The following is a 21211-nucleotide window of genomic DNA, read 5'->3' on the forward strand; positions in this document are numbered from 1 at the left end:
TGTGGAGTTTGCACTCTCTCCCCGGTCAGTGTGGAGTTTGCACTCTCTCCCTGTGTCAGTGTGGAGTTTGCACTCTCTCCCTGTGTCAGTGTGGAGTTTGCACTCTCTCCCTGTGTCAGTGTGGAGTTTGCACTCTCTCCCTGTGTCGGTGTGGAGTTTGCACTCTCTCCCCGGTCAGTGTGGAGTTTGCACTCTCTCCCTGTGTCAGTGTGGAGTTTGCACTCTCTCCCTGTGTCAGTGTGGAGTTTGCACTCTCTCCCTGTGTCAGTGTGGAGTTTGCACTCTCTCCCTGTGTCTGTGTGGAGTTTGCTCTCTCTCCCTGTGTCAGTGTGGAGTTTGCTCTCTCTCCCTGTGTCGGTGTGGAGTTTGCACTCTCTCCCTGTGTCGGTGTGGAGTTTACACTCTCTCCCTGTGTCAGTGTGGAGTTTGCACTCTCTCCCTGTGTCGGTGTGGAGTTTGCACTCTCTCCCCGGTCAGTGTGGAGTTTACACTCTCTCCCCGGTCAGTGTGGAGTTTGCACTCTCTCCCCGGTCAGTGTGGAGTTTGCACTCTCTCCCTGTGTCGGTGTGGAGTTTGCACTCTCTCCCTGTGTCAGTGTGGAGTTTGCACTCTCTCCCTGTGTCAGTGTGGAGTTTGCACTCTCTCCCTGTGTCAGTGTGGAGTTTGCACTCTCTCCCTGTGTCAGTGTGGAGTTTGCACTCTCTCCCTGTGTCGGTGTGGAGTTTGCACTCTCTCCCCGGTCAGTGTGGAGTTTGCACTCTCTCCCCGGTCAGTGTGGAGTTTGCACTCTCTCCCCGGTCAGTGTGGAGTTTGCTCTCTCTCCCCGGTCAGTGTGGAGTTTGCACTCTCTCCCCGGTCAGTGTGGAGTTTGCACTCTCTCCCTGTGTCGGTGTGGAGTTTGCACTCTCTCCCTGTGTCAGTGTGGAGTTTGCACTCTCTCCCTGTGTCGGTGTGGAGTTTGCTCTCTCTCCCCGGTCAGTGTGGAGTTTTCACTCTCTCCCTGTGTCAGTGTGGAGTTTGCTCTCTCTCCCCGTGTCAGTGTGGAGTTTGCTCTCTCTCCCCGGTCAGTGTGGAGTTTGCACTCTCTCCCCGGTCAGTGTGGAGTTTGCACTCTCTCCCTGTGTCAATGTGGAGTTTGCTCTCTCTCCCCGGTCAGTGTGGAGTTTGCTCTCTCTCCCCGGTCAGTGTGGAGTTTGCACTCTCTCCCCGGTCAGTGTGGAGTTTGCTCTCTCTCCCCGGTCAGTGTGGAGTTTGCACTCTCTCCCTGTGTCGGTGTGGAGTTTGCATTCTCTCCCTGTGTCGGTGTGGAGTTTGCACTCTCTCCCTGTGTCGGTGTGGAGTTTGCACTCTCTCCCCGGTCAGTGTGGAGTTTGCACTCTCTCCCCGGTCAGTGTGGAGTTTGCACTCTCTCCCCGGTCAGTGTGGAGTTTGCACTCTCTCCCTGTGTCAGTGTGGAGTTTGCTCTCTCTCCCCGGTCAGTGTGGAGTTTGCACTCTCTCCCCGGTCAGTGTGGAGTTTGCACTCTCTCCCTGTGTCGGTGTGGAGTTTGCACTCTCTCCCTGTGTCAGTGTGGAGTTTGCTCTCTCTCCCCGGTCAGTGTGGAGTTTGCACTCTCTCCCCGGTCAGTGTGGAGTTTGCACTCTCTCCCCGGTCAGTGTGGAGTTTGCACTCTCTCCCTGTGTCGGTGTGGAGTTTACACTCTCTCCCTGTGTCAGTGTGGAGTTTGCACTCTCTCCCTGTGTCGGTGTGGAGTTTGCACTCTCTCCCCGGTCAGTGTGGAGTTTACACTCTCTCCCCGGTCAGTGTGGAGTTTGCACTCTCTCCCTGTGTCAGTGTGGAGTTTGCACTCTCTCCCTGTGTCGGTGTGGAGTTTGCACTCTCTCCCTGTGTCGGTGTGGAGTTTGCACTCTCTCCCTGTGTCGGTGTGGAGTTTGCACTCTCTCCCTGTGTCGGTGTGGAGTTTGCACTCTCTCCCCGGTCAGTGTGGAGTTTGCACTCTCTCCCTGTGTCAGTGTGGAGTTTGCACTCTCTCCCTGTGTCAGTGTGGAGTTTGCACTCTCTCCCTGTGTCAGTGTGGAGTTTGCACTCTCTCCCTGTGTCAGTGTGGAGTTTGCACTCTCTCCCTGTGTCGGTGTGGAGTTTGCACTCTCTCCCCGGTCAGTGTGGAGTTTACACTCTCTCCCTGTGTCGGTGTGGAGTTTGCACTCTCTCCCTGTGTCAGTGTGGAGTTTACACTCTCTCCCTGTGCCTGTGTGGAGTTTGCACTCTCTCCCCGGTCAGTGTGGAGTTTGCACTCTCTCCCCGGTCAGTGTGGAGTTTGCACTCTCTCCCCGGTCAGTGTGGAGTTTGCTCTCTCTCCCCGGTCAGTGTGGAGTTTGCACTCTCTCCCTGTGTCGGTGTGGAGTTTGCACTCTCTCCCTGTGTCAGTGTGGAGTTTGCACTCTCTCCCTGTGTCGGTGTGGAGTTTGCACTCTCTCCCTGTGTCGGTGTGGAGTTTGCACTCTCTCCCCGGTCAGTGTGGAGTTTTCACTCTCTCCCTGTGTCAGTGTGGAGTTTGCTCTCTCTCCCCGTGTCAGTGTGGAGTTTGCTCTCTCTCCCCGGTCAGTGTGGAGTTTGCACTCTCTCCCTGTGTCGGTGTGGAGTTTGCACTCTCTCCCTGTGTCAATGTGGAGTTTGCTCTCTCTCCCCGGTCAGTGTGGAGTTTGCTCTCTCTCCCCGGTCAGTGTGGAGTTTGCACTCTCTCCCCGGTCAGTGTGGAGTTTGCTCTCTCTCCCCGGTCAGTGTGGAGTTTGCTCTCTCTCCCCGGTCAGTGTGGAGTTTGCACTCTCTCCCTGTGTCGGTGTGGAGTTTGCACTCTCTCCCTGTGTCGGTGTGGAGTTTGCATTCTCTCCCCGTGTCGGTGTGGAGTTTGCACTCTCTCCCTGTGTCGGTGTGGAGTTTGCACTCTCTCCCTGTGTCGGTGTGGAGTTTGCTCTCTCTCCCTGTGTCGGTGTGGAGTTTGCATTCTCTCCCCGTGTCGGTGTGGAGTTTGCACTCTCTCCCTGTGTCGGTGTGGAGTTTGCACTCTCTCCCCGGTCAGTGTGGAGTTTGCACTCTCTCCCCGGTCAGTGTGGAGTTTGCACTCTCTCCCCGGTCAGTGTGGAGTTTGCACTCTCTCCCTGTGTCTGTGAGGGTTTCCTCTGGCAGCCCAAAGCTGGGCAGATGCGGTGGATTGGCCATGATCAATGCGCGGTGTTGCGGAGATAGAGCAGGGGAGTGGGCTTAGGTAGGGTGCTCTTTTGGAGGGTTGTTGAAGACTCGATGGGCTGAATAGCCTCTTTCTGAACTGTCGGGATTCTCGGAATGTGCCAGTGCAAGTTGTTTTTTTTTTCATTTGCTTGTTTATCGTTTTTGAGTTTTGTTAGCCTGGAAATTCAGAAAAGGCTGTTCTATTGCTGCTGCTGGACAGATGGAAAAATCCCAGTGCCCAGTACACTGGGATTTATTAGTATCAGCAGCTTGAAATAAATGCACAGTGATTAGCACTGTTGCTTCACAGCTCCAGGGTCCCAGGTTCGAATCCCAGCTTGGGTCACTGTCTGTGCGGAGTCTGCACGTTCTCCCCGTGTCTGCGTGGGTTTCCTCCGGGTGCTCCGGTTTCCTCCCACAGTCCAAAGATGTGTAGGTTAGATGGATTGGCCATGAAAAATTGCCCTTAGTGTCCAAAAAGGCTGGGTAGGGTTACTGGGTTACGGGGATAGAGTGGAGGTGTGGGCTTGAGTGAGGTGTTCTTTCCAAGGACTGGTGTAGATGTGATGGGACGAACGGCCTTCTGCACTGTAAATTCTACGATCTATGATCTATATTAATGGGCCTCAAAGGTGGAGTTTCAAAAAGAGGACTGATTTATTTTTTGTCTTAAGGTAGCAGAGGGGCCTCCTGTGTGGCTCAAATCAGAGGCACCCTGGAGCAAACCCCTCTCCCAATATCAGTTGGGTGCCTGATGTTCTGGTTACTGTGGAGCAAGCAGGCCATGTTCCCTGTTCATCTCTCTCCGGACTTTCAGCCCTCACCAAGATTCTCATTGGTTACCTATAGAACGTACAATTCGCCATTCGGCCCATCTAGTCTGCACCGACCCAGTTAAGCCCTGACTTCCTCACTATCCCCGCAAATAACCCCACCCAACCTTTTTGGACACTAAGGGCAATTCATCATGGCCAATCCACCTAACCCGCACATCTTTGGACTGTGGGAGGAAGCCGGAGCACCCGGAGGCTCTGGTTACCCAATGAGTCTAAAATAACTGTTAGCATAAAAATGAGTATTTTGCCAAAATGCGGTAATGTCCTGAGTTTTCAAGTCCTTGAAAGATAGATGGGTATTTTATATCTTTGTGCAAGTTAAGGTATTGGTTTTGAAATAAAACAAATTGTAACAACAGCAACTTATATAAGTGCCTTTAATGTAGAAACTGACCCAAGGCACAATGGAAAAATCAAACAAAATTTGACACCTAGTCACGAGGAGGCATTAGGGCAGAGGGCAAGAACCTTGGTCAAGGAGATAGAATGCACAACAGGTAGTGATTGAAGTGAAATACTGCAAGTAACCTTCTACTTGGGGTCATTCTGCAAGAAGGAAACAAGTGCTAACCTTTCACCCGATCTCCTTTGTTGAGAGGAATCTCCCCATCTCCTTGAGGCTGATAGGACCTCAACACAATGAACTGCCTTCCAGGAACGGCGCTGTATAACTTACGCTTTGCCCCCTGGTTTTCCAGCCCAAAGACGGTCTCTTTAATAACCGCAGGACTGTAAACAAACACAAATAACAACAAGAGTGTAAACAATTCTGCAGGGCAAGAAGTAATTACAGTGAAATGGATTCATTCTCACAGTCAAACGCATTGTTAAGAAACTTTTGATTTCTAGGTTTCTCCTACAAAGAAATGTATTTATTTCCTGAAAAGGAGAGGTTGAAACTGAACCAACAGAGAAACTGTGAGGGGGCTGAAATCTAGTGCCACTATTTTAAGACTCAGTAATTCAGTTGCTGCTGAAAACTGCAGGCCGCCAACCTACATTTGTTTGAAAACTAGGCCAATATCAATGTACGTTCTCCTTGAGAGGCAATGTAGTGCTTGAGGACAGGGAGTTCCACATCAAACACCTCCTGGCTTCATTTCCTCAGTGTGCTAATTCCAGCGTCCTACTTCCTGAATTTGTGTTAAACTGACTGCCTGGACTATTTTGGTGCAAACTAACCTGTTTAGGCCAAGAATCTATCACCATGAAGAGAACATGCTAGTTTCTTTGGCCTCAAAAATCCGGATGAACTGGGGCACGGACTGGTTCCAAGGGAATTCGTAAGCTGCAGGCAAACCAGGGTTTTCACTCAGTGTCAACCACTGGATAAATTGATTGAATTATTTCCTCTGCATCAACGGGTTACGAGTTCAAACGCTGTTGCAAAAACTTGCCAACCCAATGAAATATCAAGAGAATTGGCTCCATTGTTGGTCATGCTGTGCGATGAGATGTTAAAACTGTGGGCAATAGAGTACAATTGGTGATATCAAATTGGCCCCCATTCTGGGCCCCACCCCATTGTCCTTTCCACAAACTGGTGTTGGGGTTCTATTCGAAGTGATACATTTGGTGCCGTCCACTAAATCACTCCTTATCACTGCTCTGTTGTCGTAATGTGTTTTTTACTTTACAGTTACGCAGTAATGATAGAACTCTGGACTGAGTTTCCAGATTAATGCTAGACAGAAGTCCCATTAAAAACATTACCTCACATAACGCGGGGAGGGCGTAGCGGGGTGAGGAATGCAACTTCAACCTTGCTGTAAGGGGCAGCATGGGGAATTTGCCCACTTTTGCTTCCTGTCCAGATTTATCTTTCCAGTCACAAAGTTTCACTTCATCCCCATACGGCATTTAAATGTAGTCAAGCCAAGTTTAAGAAATACAAATGGGGCTCACGGGAACCTCCTGAGCAACCTTGCCGAATTAGTGGCGGCTAAGGCTCAGTGGGGGCTCCTGTTTCCGTGTCTAATCGTGGTGGGTTCAAGACTCACTCCAGAGACTTGAGCACAAACTCGATCAATACTGGGGGAATACCGCACTGCCAAAAGTAGAGATAAAATTTTAAACCAAGGTTCTACCTGCCCTCTCAGGAGGAGCTAAAATGCAGTAAGTACTATTTTCAAGAAAAGCAGAGAAATCTCCCCAGGAAATACCCTCAACTGACATCTGGGCAACAAGGTAGCATAGTGGTTAGCATAGTTGCTTCACAGCTCCAGGGTCCCAGGTTTGATACCCGGCTTGGGTACCTGTCTGTGCGGAGTCTGCACATTCTCCCCGTGTGTGCGTGGGTTTCCTCAGGGTGCTCCGGTTTGCTCCCACAGTCCAAAGACTGTCCAAAGGGGCTGATTTAGCTCACTGGGTTAAATCGCTGGCTTTTAAAGCAGGCCAGTAGCACGGTTCGATTCCCGTACCAGCCTCCCCGGACAGGCGCCGGAATGTGGCGACTAGGGGCTTTTCACAGTAACTTCATTGAAGCCTACTTGTGACAATAGCGATATTCATATTCAAGATGTGCAGGTTGGGTGGATTGGCCATGATAAATTGCCCTTAGTGTCCAAAAAAAGAGGTTGTGTGGGGTTACTGGGTTATGGGGATGTGGGCTTGCGTAGGGTGCTCTTTCCAAGGGCCGATACAGACACAATGGGCCGAATGGCCTCCTTTTGCACTGTAAATTCTGTGATTCTATCACTAAAACAAATGATATGGGGCTGGATTTTCCGTTTTTGAGACTATGTCACCCACGCTGTCGTGAAAACTGTGGCCTTTTACACTGGGAAACCTGGCCACAGATTCCTCATTCTGCATGGGGCTAACAGGCAGCTGTCGTCAAGCTGCCGACACGGCCCCCCTGTACTTCCGGGTCAGAGGCCGCTCATGCACTTGGAGGCAGCCTCCAGAGGTTGCACCGTGCTCCATGATGGACTCAGCCCGCTGACCTGGACCGCCAAAATAGTGCCCCGCATCGGCCGCTCACCAGATCCGGACCGCCCGCACACAGACCTCCCGAAGGAGCCCCCCCTCCCCCCCAACCCCCGGCCTCCGACCGGCCGTCCCCTGACTGTGGTGACTCCGGACTGAGTTGACAGCTGCCTCGCGTGGATCCCGAACGGTAGGACCAAATGAGAACCACACCCACGGGAATTCGGCTGGTCAGGGACGGAGAATAGCGAGGTAGGCCTCAGGCAATGGCCTGAGGCGGTGGGTACTCGGCTCAGCGTACTGCCAGAGTACGGCGCTTTGGTGGGGGGGGGGTAATAAAGGAACTGGTGCCGGTCCCAATTTCGCGCGGGAAAACAGATTCATCGCCCCCGCGCCGAACGCGATTTTGGAGTCGTAGTGCGGAGAATCCAGCCCCAGGTTTCTGTGTGTGGGATCTTGCTGTGCATAGATTGTCCACTGCGCCTCCTACATTACAACAGTGACAGTATCAAGGAGTAAGGAACTGTCTGTAGAGTGTTTTGCGATGTCTTCCATCGGGCTGGAGATACAGAAGTCTGAGAAAACGCACGAACAGACTCAAAAGCAGCTTCTTCCCCGCTGTCACCAGACTCCTAAATGACCCTCGTATGGACTGACCTGATTCACACTACACCCTGTATGCTTCACCCGATGCCGGTGTTATGTAGTTACATTGTATATCTTGTGTTGCCCTATTGTGTATTTTTTTTCTTTTCTTTTATTTTCATAGACTAAATGATCTGTTGAGCTGCTCGCAGAAAAATACCTTTCACTGTACCTCGGTACACGTGACAATAAACAAATCCAAATGTCCTGAAAGACACGATATAATTGCAGGTTATTTCTTTGTATTAAACAGTCAGGGGATGTGTCCTGATTCGGACAGTCAGATATCTGGGAGGACTGACAATGAGAAACAAGCCTTGACAGCCAGCTTTGAAATGAGTGCTACAGCGATCACTCAGAGAGAAACAGTGACATCATCCCAGCAGCCAAAGCTGTCAGCAAAGAGCCGTCCCATTTACAGTAATTACTCAGAGTCTATATTTTGTCACAGACAGTGGAATGGCCAATGATCACGGAATTGAAAGCAGATGATTAGTCTGAACACAGTGGGATGACAATATGAAGCATGAGCGAAATTCTCCGACCCCCCGCAGGGTCGGAGAATCGCCTGGGACCGCCCCTACTGTGGCAGAAATTCTCCACCACCCGGGAATTGGTGGGGGCGGGAATCACGCCCCGCCGATCGGCGAGCCCCCTGCGGCGATTCTCCGGCCCGCGATGGGCCGAAGTCCCGCCGCTGAGAGGTCAATCCCGCAACCGTGGTTTGAACAACCTCTGGTGGCGGAGGGATCGGTGGCGCGAGCAGGCCCCCGGGGTCCTGGTGGGGGGGGGGGGGCGGGGTGCGATCGGACCCCGGGGGGTGCCCCCACGGTGGCCAGGCCCGCAATCGGGGCCCACCGATCGGCCGGCGGGCCAGTGCTGTGGGGGCAGTCTTTTTCTTCCGCCGCCTCCACCATGGCGGAGACGGAAGAGAATCTCCTACCGCGCATGCGCCGGTGGTGACGTCAGCGGCCACTGACGCACCGGCACATGCGCGAACCGGTGAAGGCCTTTTGGCCAGCCCCGGCGCCGGGCGGCCAACCAGTCCAGCGCGTGCCTAGCCCCTCAATGTGAGGGCTTGGCCCCTAAAGGTGCGGACAGTAAGAAGTCTTACAACACCAGGTTAAAGTCCAACATCACTGCAGCCTTTCTGTTTTGACAAAGAGTCATCGGACTCAAAACGTTCGCTCTTTTATCTCCCTACAGATGCTGCCAGACTTGCGGAGGTTTTTCAGCATTTTCACTTTTGTTTCAGATTCCAGCATCCGCAGTAATTTGCTTTTATTAAAGTCCAACAGGTTTGTTTCGAATCACTAGCTTTCGGAGCGCAGCTCCTTCCTCAGGTGAATGAAGAAGTGGCTAGTGTATCGAAGCAAACCTGTTGGACTTTAACCTGGTATTGTAAAACTTCTGACTTTATTCTGCTGTTAACACATTCTGCTATATTGCTTTCAAACAGGGCTGACCTTTATTCTGCTATTAACACCTAATTTGGGCCAATGTCTGTGTGTCCAGGTGACACTTCCAGGGTTCCAGCCTGGCCAGAGCCTGACCACCTGAGCCTGGGAGGCTCCCCCCCCCCCACTGTGCCAGGACACCCAGACCCCATTTGCAGGGACCAGCAATTGATTGGGAACGTGAGCAGGAAGCTGATGCTACAGTTACTGCCACAGATGCGATGGAAAGGATGCCAGCAGGAACCAGCTGCATGGAACCATGGTCACTGGTTCATGACCTCCACAAATTGCTTTACTCCACCACCAGTAGCTAGTCAACTCCTTCGGAAGCTAAAGAAATTTGGCATGTGTGCATCGACTCTCACAAACTTCTACAGATGTGCCATAGAGAGCATCCTATCCGGCTGCATCACAGCCTGGTATGGCAACTGCTCGGCCCAAGATCGCAAGAAACTGCAGAGTGTGGTGAACTCAGCCCAACGTATCACACAAGCTTGCCACCCCCACATTGATTCTGTCTACACCTCCCGCTGCCTCAGGAAGGCAGACAGCATTATCAGAGACCCCTCCCACCCAGGCATTGCCCTCTTCCAGACCCTTCCATCAGGCAGAAGATACAGAAGTCTGAAGACACGCACATCCAGACATAGGAACAGTTTCTTCCCCACAGTCACTAGACTCCTCAATGACTGATCTGTTCCCTGTAAGAACACTATTCACGACGCCCTATGCTGCTCTTGCTCATGTATTTGCTTTGTTTGGCCCGTTGTAACAATCACTGTTTGTCGATGTACCATTTGTCAATGTTCTCTGTTGATCTTTTGTCTACTATGTACGTACTGTGTACGCTCCCTCGGCCGCAGAAAAATACTTTTCACTGTACTTCGGTACATGCGACAATCAAATCAAATCAAATCAAGCTCTTGTTGCTGGCTACCAGCTCAAGATGGCTTGTTGCAGTAACAAGCTGGCTTTTACAGGAATCATACCACTGTTGATGCAAAACGTAAGTGGTCAAGGATCATCTCCCATAGATAAGTCTATTTGCAGTGAAACCAGGCCACATTGGGAGCATCACATGGCCAATATCAATGTGCTTGAACATTCCATTTCTGTTTCATTGCTAGAAGGTCAGTTTAAAAACATCCATTAGTATATTTCTCTTGATAAAACTCACAAACCAATAACAGTCTGTGCTGTAAAGATTACAGTGGGCATCATTTCTACTTTGCCTAGAACCATTGCAGTTAATGACACAGACTGAGAACATTCCACCCAATACTACAGCAATCCAAATCAATTTCACTGCCTCACTCTCATCCTCAAACCATTCCATCTTTCAATATTGTCTGAAACTGGCAAAAGTCAGTTCTTCAATCCTGCGGCAAGATTTCCTGTCTGAAATATCCCACAGAAAGGAATTGCTCCAAAAGGACTTCTGGGACTGGTGAGGGGCGAGCAGAGGGGCCGGGTAAAACTCCCAGCTCCTGTGCCAAAATCTGCCAGAGAATGGCCGGGTCTGTGGCCGTGCATGTGCACAGCGACAACCCGCTGTGGCCATGCTGTACTACATGGCGTCGGCCTTGTGCGGATCCGACCTACCAAATACTGCCCTACAGGACACCCCGGGCCACCCCCACCAGTCACCCCAGCCCTCGCGGAGCTCACCCCCGGCCAGCAGCACGCCACTCGGCTGACTGTGGCAACCCTGGACACAGTCCGCTGCCGCCATGCCGGATTCCCGCGGCTCAGACCACACGTCAACCTCGCGGTCAGGAACTCGGCCCATCGAGGGCAAAGAATCGGGGGAGGGTCTTCAGGTGACGCGCCATCGCCTTTTCAACGGCGTGCAGTATGCGGTGCCCGACGCGATGATACAACTACGGAGGAAGCAGAGACTCGAAAAACAGCGTCAAACCAACGTCACCCCCGATTGGAAGGGATTTATTGCCAATTGCAATATCAGCGTTTGGCAACAGAGAATCCCACCCCCAATGTTTTCCACGGCAAGTATTTGATTCAGTAACTAACTACACAATTATTGAAAATCTGGAAATAGGAAAGAGGGTATATGATATGTATCAATCATATTCATCGAAGAAACTTTGTGACAAAGTTCAATTCTGGACATGACGTACTACATTTACCGCGCACATCGCTCTCATACCTCTGATTTAATTTATACATTAATGATCAATCGAAGAATAAGTTCACCAACTCTACACTCTGAATCAGGAGTCATATACAAAGGGTGTATGAGATGAAGACTTTGAGCTATAGTATTTTGAACATGCGATGGTTGAATTTATCGAATAATATATCTTTTAATTTTCACAACTGAGCTCCATCCAGCAATTAATGACACAGCTGTATCTTTTTACGTCTAAATCAATGGAGTTCAGAAAGACTTTGTAAAGTTATCACACAAGCTGTTTATCCTACTTATTGACATGATGGGCGCGATTGACAGGCCGTTTCCTGTTGGAATAGGGATGGCATCTGCTGGGATTACCGATGGTCAGTACATCTCGTCAGATCTAACGAGACTTTGTGATCCCCGCTCACAATAGTATAAAAGCTCACTTAGCTGTGCTGCCGCTGCTTCGAGCAGTCACTCGGCATCTATCGGCCTTGCCGAGGAGACCCCAGCCCAGCGCCGTTCAGCACTGCTCCACACACATGGGAACCAGGCGAAATGGCATTTGGGGGGGTGGGCGGGGGATCTACCAGGCGATCACAGACCCCCAGGTGGTCGGCACCCTGCACTTCTGATGCCACCCAGACACCTTGGCACTGCCCAGGATGGCCAGGTGTCACTGCCCAGGTGTCACTGCCCAGGTGTCACTGCCCAGGTGTCACTGCCCAGGATGGCCAGGTGTCACTGCCCAGGATGGCCAGGTGTCACTGCCCAGGATGGCCAGGTATCACTGCCCAGGGTGCCCAGGTGTCACTGCCCAGGATGGCCAGGTATCACTGCCCAGGGTGCCCAGGTGTCACTGCCCAGGATGGCCAGGTGTCACTGCCCAGGATGGCCAGGTGTCACTGCCCAGGATGGCCAGGTGTCACTCCCCAGGTTGCACTGCCCAGGGTGCCCAGGGTGCCCAGGTGTCACTGCCAGGGTGCCAGGCTAGAAGTGCCAAGATGCCAAGTTGGCATTTTTCCCGCACCAGGCTCCGGGGTGCCCTGTGGGTATGTGGGGGAATGTGGTGGGGTTCGAGGACCCCCCAACAGGGGAGTTGGAGCATTAAGGGTGGGGGGGGGGGGGGGTTACAGGGATCGTTTAGAGGGTCAAGAGGTTAGGGCTTCATAAAAAATGGTGCCCCTGTCACTCCCTGCCCGAGGAGCTCCACTCGCCACTCGCCAGAGCTCCACTTGCCAGAGCTCCTCCGTTTAAAGTTTGCGTTTAATGAGGACACGGGGAGTCCACACTGAGTAAAATAAGTGTGAAAGTTTACCTACAAACGATATAGATACACTTCTCGGTGTACCCTGACTGGGTTCCTTCTGGTTGGTGCCTTACTGGCTGACCATTTGGGTAACTGAGGTACCCCGGCCATAGTGGGGGAGCCCGTACTCTGCAAGAAGCATGGGGGAGACAAACATTCCCACCCCCTAGCTCCTGTGTGGGACATTACAATGTGGCTAAGTGTGGTCTCGGTGGGACGTTCCCCACCAGGGACTGAAAACCCCAGAGTTCCGTTATATAGCGGGATCGTTCCCTGCGTTAAAAGTGCCTGGAACGACACCTCGATTCCTGCCCAGAACAGGCTCTGTATTTTTACTTTAAATTGCGCCCAATAACCAGACTGATGCGATATAAGAAATACGAGTAGGAATAGGCTATTCATCCCCTCTATATTTTCCTAACCCAGCAAAACAGTGATCTTCCTTTGCCCACTGCAGATTCACATCATCGAGTAAACCATTCCTGCCGTATGTGAACACTTGGGAGAGTCAATCAGAGCTTATTCGCTCTATTAAAGCTGCAAACACAGGCCTCCGATACCCACCCAACCCACAACTTGCACTCATGTATCAACTTTATTTTTGCAGAATATCCAAAAGGTGCTTCACAGGAGTGTAATCACACTAAATCTATCATAGCCACAGAGAGAGAGACGAGAAGAGGTAACCCGCTGTTTGGACTGGGTTAACTGACCTTCCAATTAAATACTAATTTGATGTTAATTATCCATTCAAAGTCACTGATCTATAAAGGGGTTACAGGTGGCACTATTGGTTGGTGGAGATTTGCGTGTGAAGTTGGATCAAAGGAATAATGAGGCGGAACTCTCCCGCAATCAGCGAGATGGCCCGACATCAGCTCCAAGAGCGGCGTGAACCACTCCGGCGTCAGGCCACCCGGACATTGCGGAATCCTCCGCACTTCCAGAGGCTAGGCTGGCGCCAGAGGGGTTGGCACCGCACCAACCTGCACCGAAGGGCTGCCGTGGGCCGGCGCGAGTTGGCGCATGCGCAGAACTGCCGCCATGTTTCGTGCACATGCGCAGGAGGTTTCTTCTCCGTGCCGGCCATGGTGGAGCCTTACAGAAGCCGGCGCGCGGGGGGGAAAGAGTGCCCCCACGGCACAGGCCTGTTTGCAGATCGGTGGGCCCCAATCGTGGGCCAGGCCACCGTGGGGGTGCCCCAGGGGCTGGATTCCCCCGGGCCCACCCCCGAGGACCCCGCTAGACAGCCGACAAGCCAGGTCCCGCCGGGATGGACCATGTCCATTTCACGCCGGTGGGAATGGCCGAAAACGGGTGGCTGATCGGCCGATCGGGGCCCGGAGAATTGCCGGGAGGGGAAGGGGGGGCACTGACCGGCGCGGCGCGATTCCTGCCCCTTCCCAAAAACCGCCGCCGGAGAATTTGGCAGACAGCGTCGGAGCGGCGGGCCGGGATTCACGCTGCCCACCCGGGGTAAGAGAATCCCGCCCATGGTGTTTCGTGGACAAGCAGAACTCTTGTCTCCTTTGCTCTACAGAAACCCAGAAAGTTAAATACCCTCAGGTCAAATACGAATGTAGTTGCACAAACTTAAAACTTATTGTTTGGATGTGGACAGTGCTGATAAGGACACTTTTGATGCCCATGGCTAGATGGCAGGCGTGCCATGCCATGTTGATGTACTCCCATGTTTTTATAAGCTGGAGAAGCCTGGGATAATGAGCCAGTGAAATCAAATCTCCATCCAAGCCAAGATGTTATGTGATTGGCACTGGAACTTCAAGCCCAAAACATTGTTACTCCTGTCCTTCTTGGCAGCAGAAGTTGCAGGAGAGGGAGATATTATTGGCTTTGGCGAGTTGCTTCGGTGTCTCCTGCAGCCACGGTGCTGGTGTGTGGTAAGGTAGATGCTGAGTCCGGTGGCATGCGGGCTCCTCAGGTAAAACACGCTTCTAATTCAATTCACGACTGGTGGTTGTGTGCCCACACCTCCCAACAGCTTCTGTTGTGATGCTGAGAATGCTGCTGGTGCAAAGATTTGTGCTTTTAAATGTTGTTCCATTCATTGCTCGCAATCTAACAGTGACATTGTGAATGGAGTATATCCTAAAGTAGTGGTAAATGCAGCGCACAGTGCACTGAGTCACCCCAAGGATCACTCTTTTATTTATATTTAATCACTTAAAGTCTAGTTACAAATTACCCATTCACATGCTGGATGTTGCAAATTAAAGTTGTCACAACTAATGCAATTGTCTGTCAGCTTGACTCAGTTGAAGCTCTCTTGCTTCTGAATCAGAAGGTTTTAACAACTTAAGTCTAGAATTTGCTGTACTAACAATTGTGAGACGATCAGTGCTCACCATTATCACAAGGGAGAACTGAGAACAACTGTTGGCATCGACACGTGCACAGTCAGACATGGAAATCTGGACGTTACTGTCATGATACCCTGCCCCTCCATCAGCTGCACTGTTCCACACTTCATCAATGGGATTTGTACAGAGGTAACTATAATTTAGGGTCATTACCTCAAATTCTCATACCAAGAGCAGATGAAAAAGTTTGGACTACTAGAAGCAACTGAATTTTAAACTGTGTCATTATTGCTGCTGAACAGTCTCTCTGGCCCTGAAATATATTTTGCAAGTGTGGAGTCGCATCTCCTTGGAAGAAAATTAGTGTTGCAAATATTTTAAAAATAAAAACTTGTATTTTGTTTTAATTTTCTATTTCTCTCTTTCATACCTCTCCCTTAATCCCCAAGGTGTGCCCATTCTCTGGTTTTCTTGCTTTACAGTCAGTTACTTGGAATGACTATATCCTTATTTTAACTTACTGCTTGGCATTCTATAGGTCTCAATTGTAAACTCCTCCTGTTTGTTCCTTTATTTCCCCTTTCTTTTATTTTGCCGTTATCATTTTTGATCCATGGATGATTAATGGACATGTATCTTTATGTCAAGCAGCAGAGAGACTGAGGGACTCGGAAGTTACAGGAGAGAACACTCTGCTGGTTTGAACATGAGTTTCAGACTTTGCAGCAACAGAAAGAGAGATGGGGTGGGACTCGGTTTGATTGGTTGGCTGGCGGCCAATGAATTGGCAAAAAGGCTGTATTCTGTCCGGTAACAGGTAGGTGATTGGGTCCTGCCCGAGTGGAATGATTTCCAGAGACCCAAGGAAAGTGGAGTTGAGACCTGGGCGCACAGGGACAAGGATTCTCTTTCTCCCTCTCTTTCTCTCTCTCCAGAATCTCCAAAAACCTGAATGAATGAATTTAAAGTAAAACCATTACAGGCTGAAAACAGAGACCTGGATCTGGAAGCTTACTCTGAAGGAAGGTCTGCTTAAAGACAAACGCCTGGAACAGACTCTTTTTCCTTTTACTTATCATCATTTTTACACCCCTCTCCTGCCCTCTGTGTTTGTCTGTCTTGTGTGTGTTTGTGTGGGTGTGCACACGCATGTCTGTGTATGTATAGAAGGTTGGAGGAAAGTTAAAGTGGGGAATTATGAATCAGATGATAGTTAACCAGTTGTAATGTTGCATATTACATTACTGTTCTTGTTAACAACAAAAGCAGCTGTGTTTACATTTACAAACCTGGTGACTGTAATTATTGGACAGCCAAGGGCCGAAGACATTGGGTACTTTTCTCAGAATTGGTCAATTCAATTGTGTTGTGACTCTGGACCAAATGGGACTGAAAGTGACTGTGCCCTAGCCCAGGGTGTTGTAACACGATGAGGATTCTTCAATCTGATGTTTGGAGACTATTCCGACTGCCTCCCTTCCTCACAGACACCACGGTCGGGATTCTCCCAAAATGGGCAGCCAAGTGCTGACGCCGGAGTAAAAACGGGAGTGTTTTACTCCGGCGTTGGCGCCCGTTCCGGGACCCCATTCTGCAGCCCACAGGAGGCTACGACGGCGCTGGAGTGGCCTCGGCTGCTCCAGCTGCCGATCCCAGCCTGAACCCAGTGCCGCGGGGTCCACGCACGCGCAGTTGGGCCTGCGCCAACTAGCGCATGCGCAGTGGTCTTCCTCCCCACACCAGCCCCTAAGCGGGCCAGGCCACTCCGGAGCCCCCCTCCCCCCGGGGTAGGACCCCACCCCCCTCCGGTGGGATCAGACACTGACAAGGTAGCAAACGGTCTCTGGACAACTTTAAGTGAAGTGAAGAATGATAGGTCAGAGTACTCTGCTCAGAGTAAAGTCAGAGCCATTATCTAGACCGGGTCTCCACTGCAGCACGAATGGACTGCGGCACCACCAGAGCTGCAGCATTGCAAGGATTTGAAGAAATGGAAAAGACCGAAGGACAGTAAGGGCGTTCTTCCTATTTTGTGCAAATATTCATTTAACATTGTCCAAAACAGATTAGTTGCTCATTAACTTTCTCTCCTGGGAAATTGTTGTGGAGAAATGTACTGTTGCTTTTCACTTTGAAACAACAGTGATGATACTTCAGATAGTTGTGTTTTCAAATATCTGCAGCAAGCTTTCAGTAATGGGGATGGCCACTAAGGTAATCGCGACAACCAATCAGACAGTTCACTGCCACCCAGTTAACAAAGTATCAAATTGGCCATAGATTTTGAAAGGAGCGTTTGATTATTCTCAGTAAGTGATCATGATAATTGTAACCAGTACAATTGCCTTCCACTGTGATAGATACAAGCTTCCCACGTGGCACATTAAACATTTGCAGAAGGGTCTCTTTTACTCTTTTATTTGCTCATGGTTAATCGCGAGCATTTTTCAACATTCTCAATCACTGACTTTCAATCATGTGTTATGGGAGAGATGTTTTCAGAACCCCAAAATGTATCATGGAGTTCAACCAACCCCCACCTTTAATGGATTGTTGATTTTGAAGCATACGGCTTGTTCCCCAGGTGTGGTATTACAATTATGGACACGTGGTTTTTAAAACAAAACAATGTTTATTCCATGAACTCAAATTAACCTGTTAAATAAACATTGGATTTCTTAACACCCCTTATTTCAAAGATAACCCCAAAAATAATACAACATGACCCAATCCTGCAAACTGTTCCTTTACACATCCAAAAGACTTAACAAATCCTTCAAACAGAAGCACATTAGATTTATATTCAATACTGAGACCTTTTTACAATTCCGATTTCACCAAAGGATTAAGAGATAGTCCTTCAAGGCAGAGATCCCCAGCAATGCAGCTCACAGCCACACCCAAGCTTTCTTCAAACTGAAACTAAAACTCCCAAAAAGCAGAAGTGAGCTCAGCTCCCCCCGTGACATCACTTCAGTAATATGATCAGCTTCATTTCTTAAAGGTACATTTCTTAAACATCCAATTCTTAAAGGCACTCTCACATGACACAAGTTGCACCTCATCAGGGTATTGCTTCCTCTGGAAATCTTTGATCCTCCTACTTTCATTTTCTCTTCTGTGGCAAAATAATACTTGGTTTCTAATGAGGGAGAAATCTGGGACGGGATTCTTCCAGCGGGCGGCTAAAGGCCGAAGCCGGAGTAAAAACGGGAGTGTTTTACTCTGGCGTCGGCGCCCATTCCAGGACCTCATTCTGCGGCCCACAGAGGGCCAGGGCGGCTGCCAATCCCAGTCTGAACGCGGTGCCGCAGGGTCCGTGCATGCGCAGTTGGGCCGGCGGCAACTAGAGCATGGGCAGTAGCCTTTTTCCCCGCCCTGGCCCCAACGTCCCCGCTCTGGCCCCGACGTCCCCGCTCTGGCCCTGACGTCAAACGGCACAGGGCTACAGGAGCCGAAACAGAGGAAAGGAGGCCGGGGGGGGGGGGGGGGCAGAGAGGCAGACCCACCGATTGGTGGGCCCCGATCACAGGCCAGGCCACTATGGAGGCCCCGACTACCCCCCCTCAGGCTGCCTCCGGACCCTTGAATGCCGAGGGCCCGCTTGCTCAGAGGATGCTAGAACGGCGCCGGCGAGACTCGGCTTTTTGTTGACGGCCGCTCGGCCCGCCCGGGCCGGAGAGTCAGTGCATACCCCGACCAGCGCCGCGCCGACCTCGCCGATTCTCCGCACTGCGGAGAATTACGGCCCAGTGTCGGGGCAGTGTGGTGCAATTGGCACGGTGCCTCCGACCCGGTCGGGGGTTGGAGAATTCCGCCCCTGTTCTCAAGAACATCAACCTGTCTGATATCATGGAGTTACCAAGGGAGCAGGTTCTCATAAACATCCACAGAGCTCATTCTCAACTCCTCCTTCAACTTTGGGCTGTGTGATCGATCCATTTAAGTTTTATCAATGATACCTCAGCCACTCCCTGCCTGGGGGGAGAAACTAAGGGCACTGTTGCTAATTTTGCAGATGATACAAAGATCTGTAGAGGGGCAGGTAGTATTTTGGAAGCGGAAGGCTGCAGGAGAACCTGGACAGATAAGAAGAGTGGGCAATGAAGAGGCAGGTGGAATAAAATGTGGAAAAATGTGGCGTTCTGCGCTTTGGTAGGAAGGATAGAGGCGCAGACTATTTTCTGAATGGGGAAAGGCTTCAGAAATCTGAAGCACAAAGGGACTTGGGGGTCATGAGTCCGGATTCTCTTGAGGTTAACGTGCAATGTTCGCCTTCATTTTGACAGGGCTAGAATGATGTTCTCCTGAGGTTCTAGAAGGCTCTGGTCAGACCCCATTTGGAGTACTGTGAGCAGTTTTGAGTCCGGTATCTAAGGAAGGGTGTGCTGGCCTTGGAAAGGGTCCAGAGGAGGTTCACAAGAATGATCTCGGGAACTAAAGGCTTGTCATATGGAAAGTGGTTGAGATTCTGGGCCTCTACTCGATGGAGTTAAGAAGGATGAGGGGTGAAATCTCACTGAAATTTACAGGACACTGAGAGGCCTGGACAGAGTGGACATGGAGAGGATGTTTCCACTTGTAGGAGAGACTATAACCCGAAGGCACAGCCTCAGACTGAAGGGACGATCCTTTAAAACAGAGATGAGGAGGAATTTCTTCAGCCAGAGGGTGGTGAATCTGTGGAACTCTTTGCCGCAGAAGGCTGTGGAGGCCAAATCACCGAGTGTCTTTAAGACAGAGATAGATAGGTTCTTGATTAATAAGGGTATCAGGGGTTATGGGGAGAAGGCAGGAGAATGGGGATGAGAAAAATATCAGCCATGATTGAATGGTGGAGCAGACTCGATGGGCCGAATGGGCTCTACAACAAGTTCTGGCTAACATGCATCATCCTGGGGCAAAATGCACAATCCTGGGCTCCATATTATTGAAAGGATAGACTGTCACTGTCAAAGGTTCAGAAAACATCTCACAGAACTGAGAGATTATACACATGAGGAGCGACTGAACAGTCCGAGGCCACATTCTCAATCAACAGAAAGCAGGCAGCTGGCTTGGGAGAGGTCTGAAAAATTACAAAGGTGTTCAATAGGTGAGATGTAGCGAGGTTGTGAGGAAGGACAGACATAGGGACCATGAACGTAAGGCAGACATCAGGGATTTCAGTTTGGAATTCAGAAGAAACATCTTCACCTGGAGATTGGAGACAATGTGCAACTGGGCTGGATTCTCTGATTCTGGGGCTATGTCCCCACTCCGGCATGAGAATGGTGGTATTTTACACCCAAGCATTCTTCAGGGTGGGGGTGCATTTGGGTTAGGTGCACCCCCACCCTGACCCACATGGCTGTACCAACCCATGCCAGCCGCAGTGGCTGGGTGCCCTGTACACCAGTGCCATCAGAGACCCAACCCCCGAGCTGCAGGCCGCAGGGCCGTCTATCACTATCACTGTTTGTGTTCCCCCCCCCCACGAGAAGTCCACGCATAACCGTCGGGAGCGGGAGAAGACCAGAGGGGGACGGGAAGACCTGCGTCCACTCGCTGTGCCTGCAACCCCTCACCGTGCCCGAGCAGAGGGCACTGGACATCGCTGGTGGGCTGGAGGAGAGGGAGGTCGCTGACACAGAGGTCAGAGGCACACCACCAAGTGAGACCCCTGCCTGGTTGCGGCTCCTCACGGCACGTGTGTGCCCATCCCTCACCCCATCACCCCTCCACCCCTCACCCGCACACCAATAACCCTCGCCCCTCCACCCCTCACCCCGTCCGCCTGTCTAGCCATACATTATGTCTTCAGTCTTACAGGACCAGCCGGCGATGGGCCCGGCCCGTCTGGGACCCCCCGTCCCCAGCCAGTGCCAGGTCCGGTGCCGCCCAGGACCCCCGCACGGGCAGCGAGAGCAGCCGGAACACCAGCCTCTGGCCGAGACGACCCAGGACACCACGACCCAGGAGACCCCGGACTTCAGGTCCGATGAGGACATAGACATTCTGTCACGGCTGTCTCTTACACCATCCACCATCTCAGGGACTATCACCCCTGCTGGGCAATTTAGTGGAGAGGCTTCAGGTGGAGGAGTCTAACCGCGTGCAGGAGCAGGGAGTGGTGCCGGTCATGTGTGTCACCCAGGCCAAAAAACCACATGGGTGGTGCCTGCGGTGGAGGCAATGGGGGCGACAATGTCAGACATGGGTCAGGTTTCGCAAGGCGTGGGGCTTTCTGTGCAATCGGGGGCCGTGGCTCTGGAAAGGGCTGGCCACTCACAGGCAGTCATGTCCAGATCCAGCTGCAGATTGCAGCGGCACCCTCAGCATGGCCCAAGGCTGAGAGCATCGGCGCCATT

At 51.3% G+C, this 21211-nt stretch overlaps 1 protein-coding gene across 1 annotated transcript in view; it reads right to left on the reverse strand.

Moving 5' to 3' along the window:
- Positions 1 to 21211, reverse strand: part of shank2b (SH3 and multiple ankyrin repeat domains 2b) — a 1049335-nt gene that overhangs the window by 673346 nt on the left and 354778 nt on the right. The window contains exon 12 of the mRNA XM_038808421.1: positions 4636 to 4793. Coding sequence (XP_038664349.1) covers positions 4636 to 4793 — 158 coding nt within the window. The remainder of the gene's footprint in view (positions 1 to 4635; positions 4794 to 21211) is intronic.

The sequence above is a fragment of the Scyliorhinus canicula genome, chromosome 9, assembly GCF_902713615.1.
Source record: "Scyliorhinus canicula chromosome 9, sScyCan1.1, whole genome shotgun sequence".
Taxonomy (NCBI): Eukaryota; Metazoa; Chordata; class Chondrichthyes; order Carcharhiniformes; family Scyliorhinidae; genus Scyliorhinus; species Scyliorhinus canicula.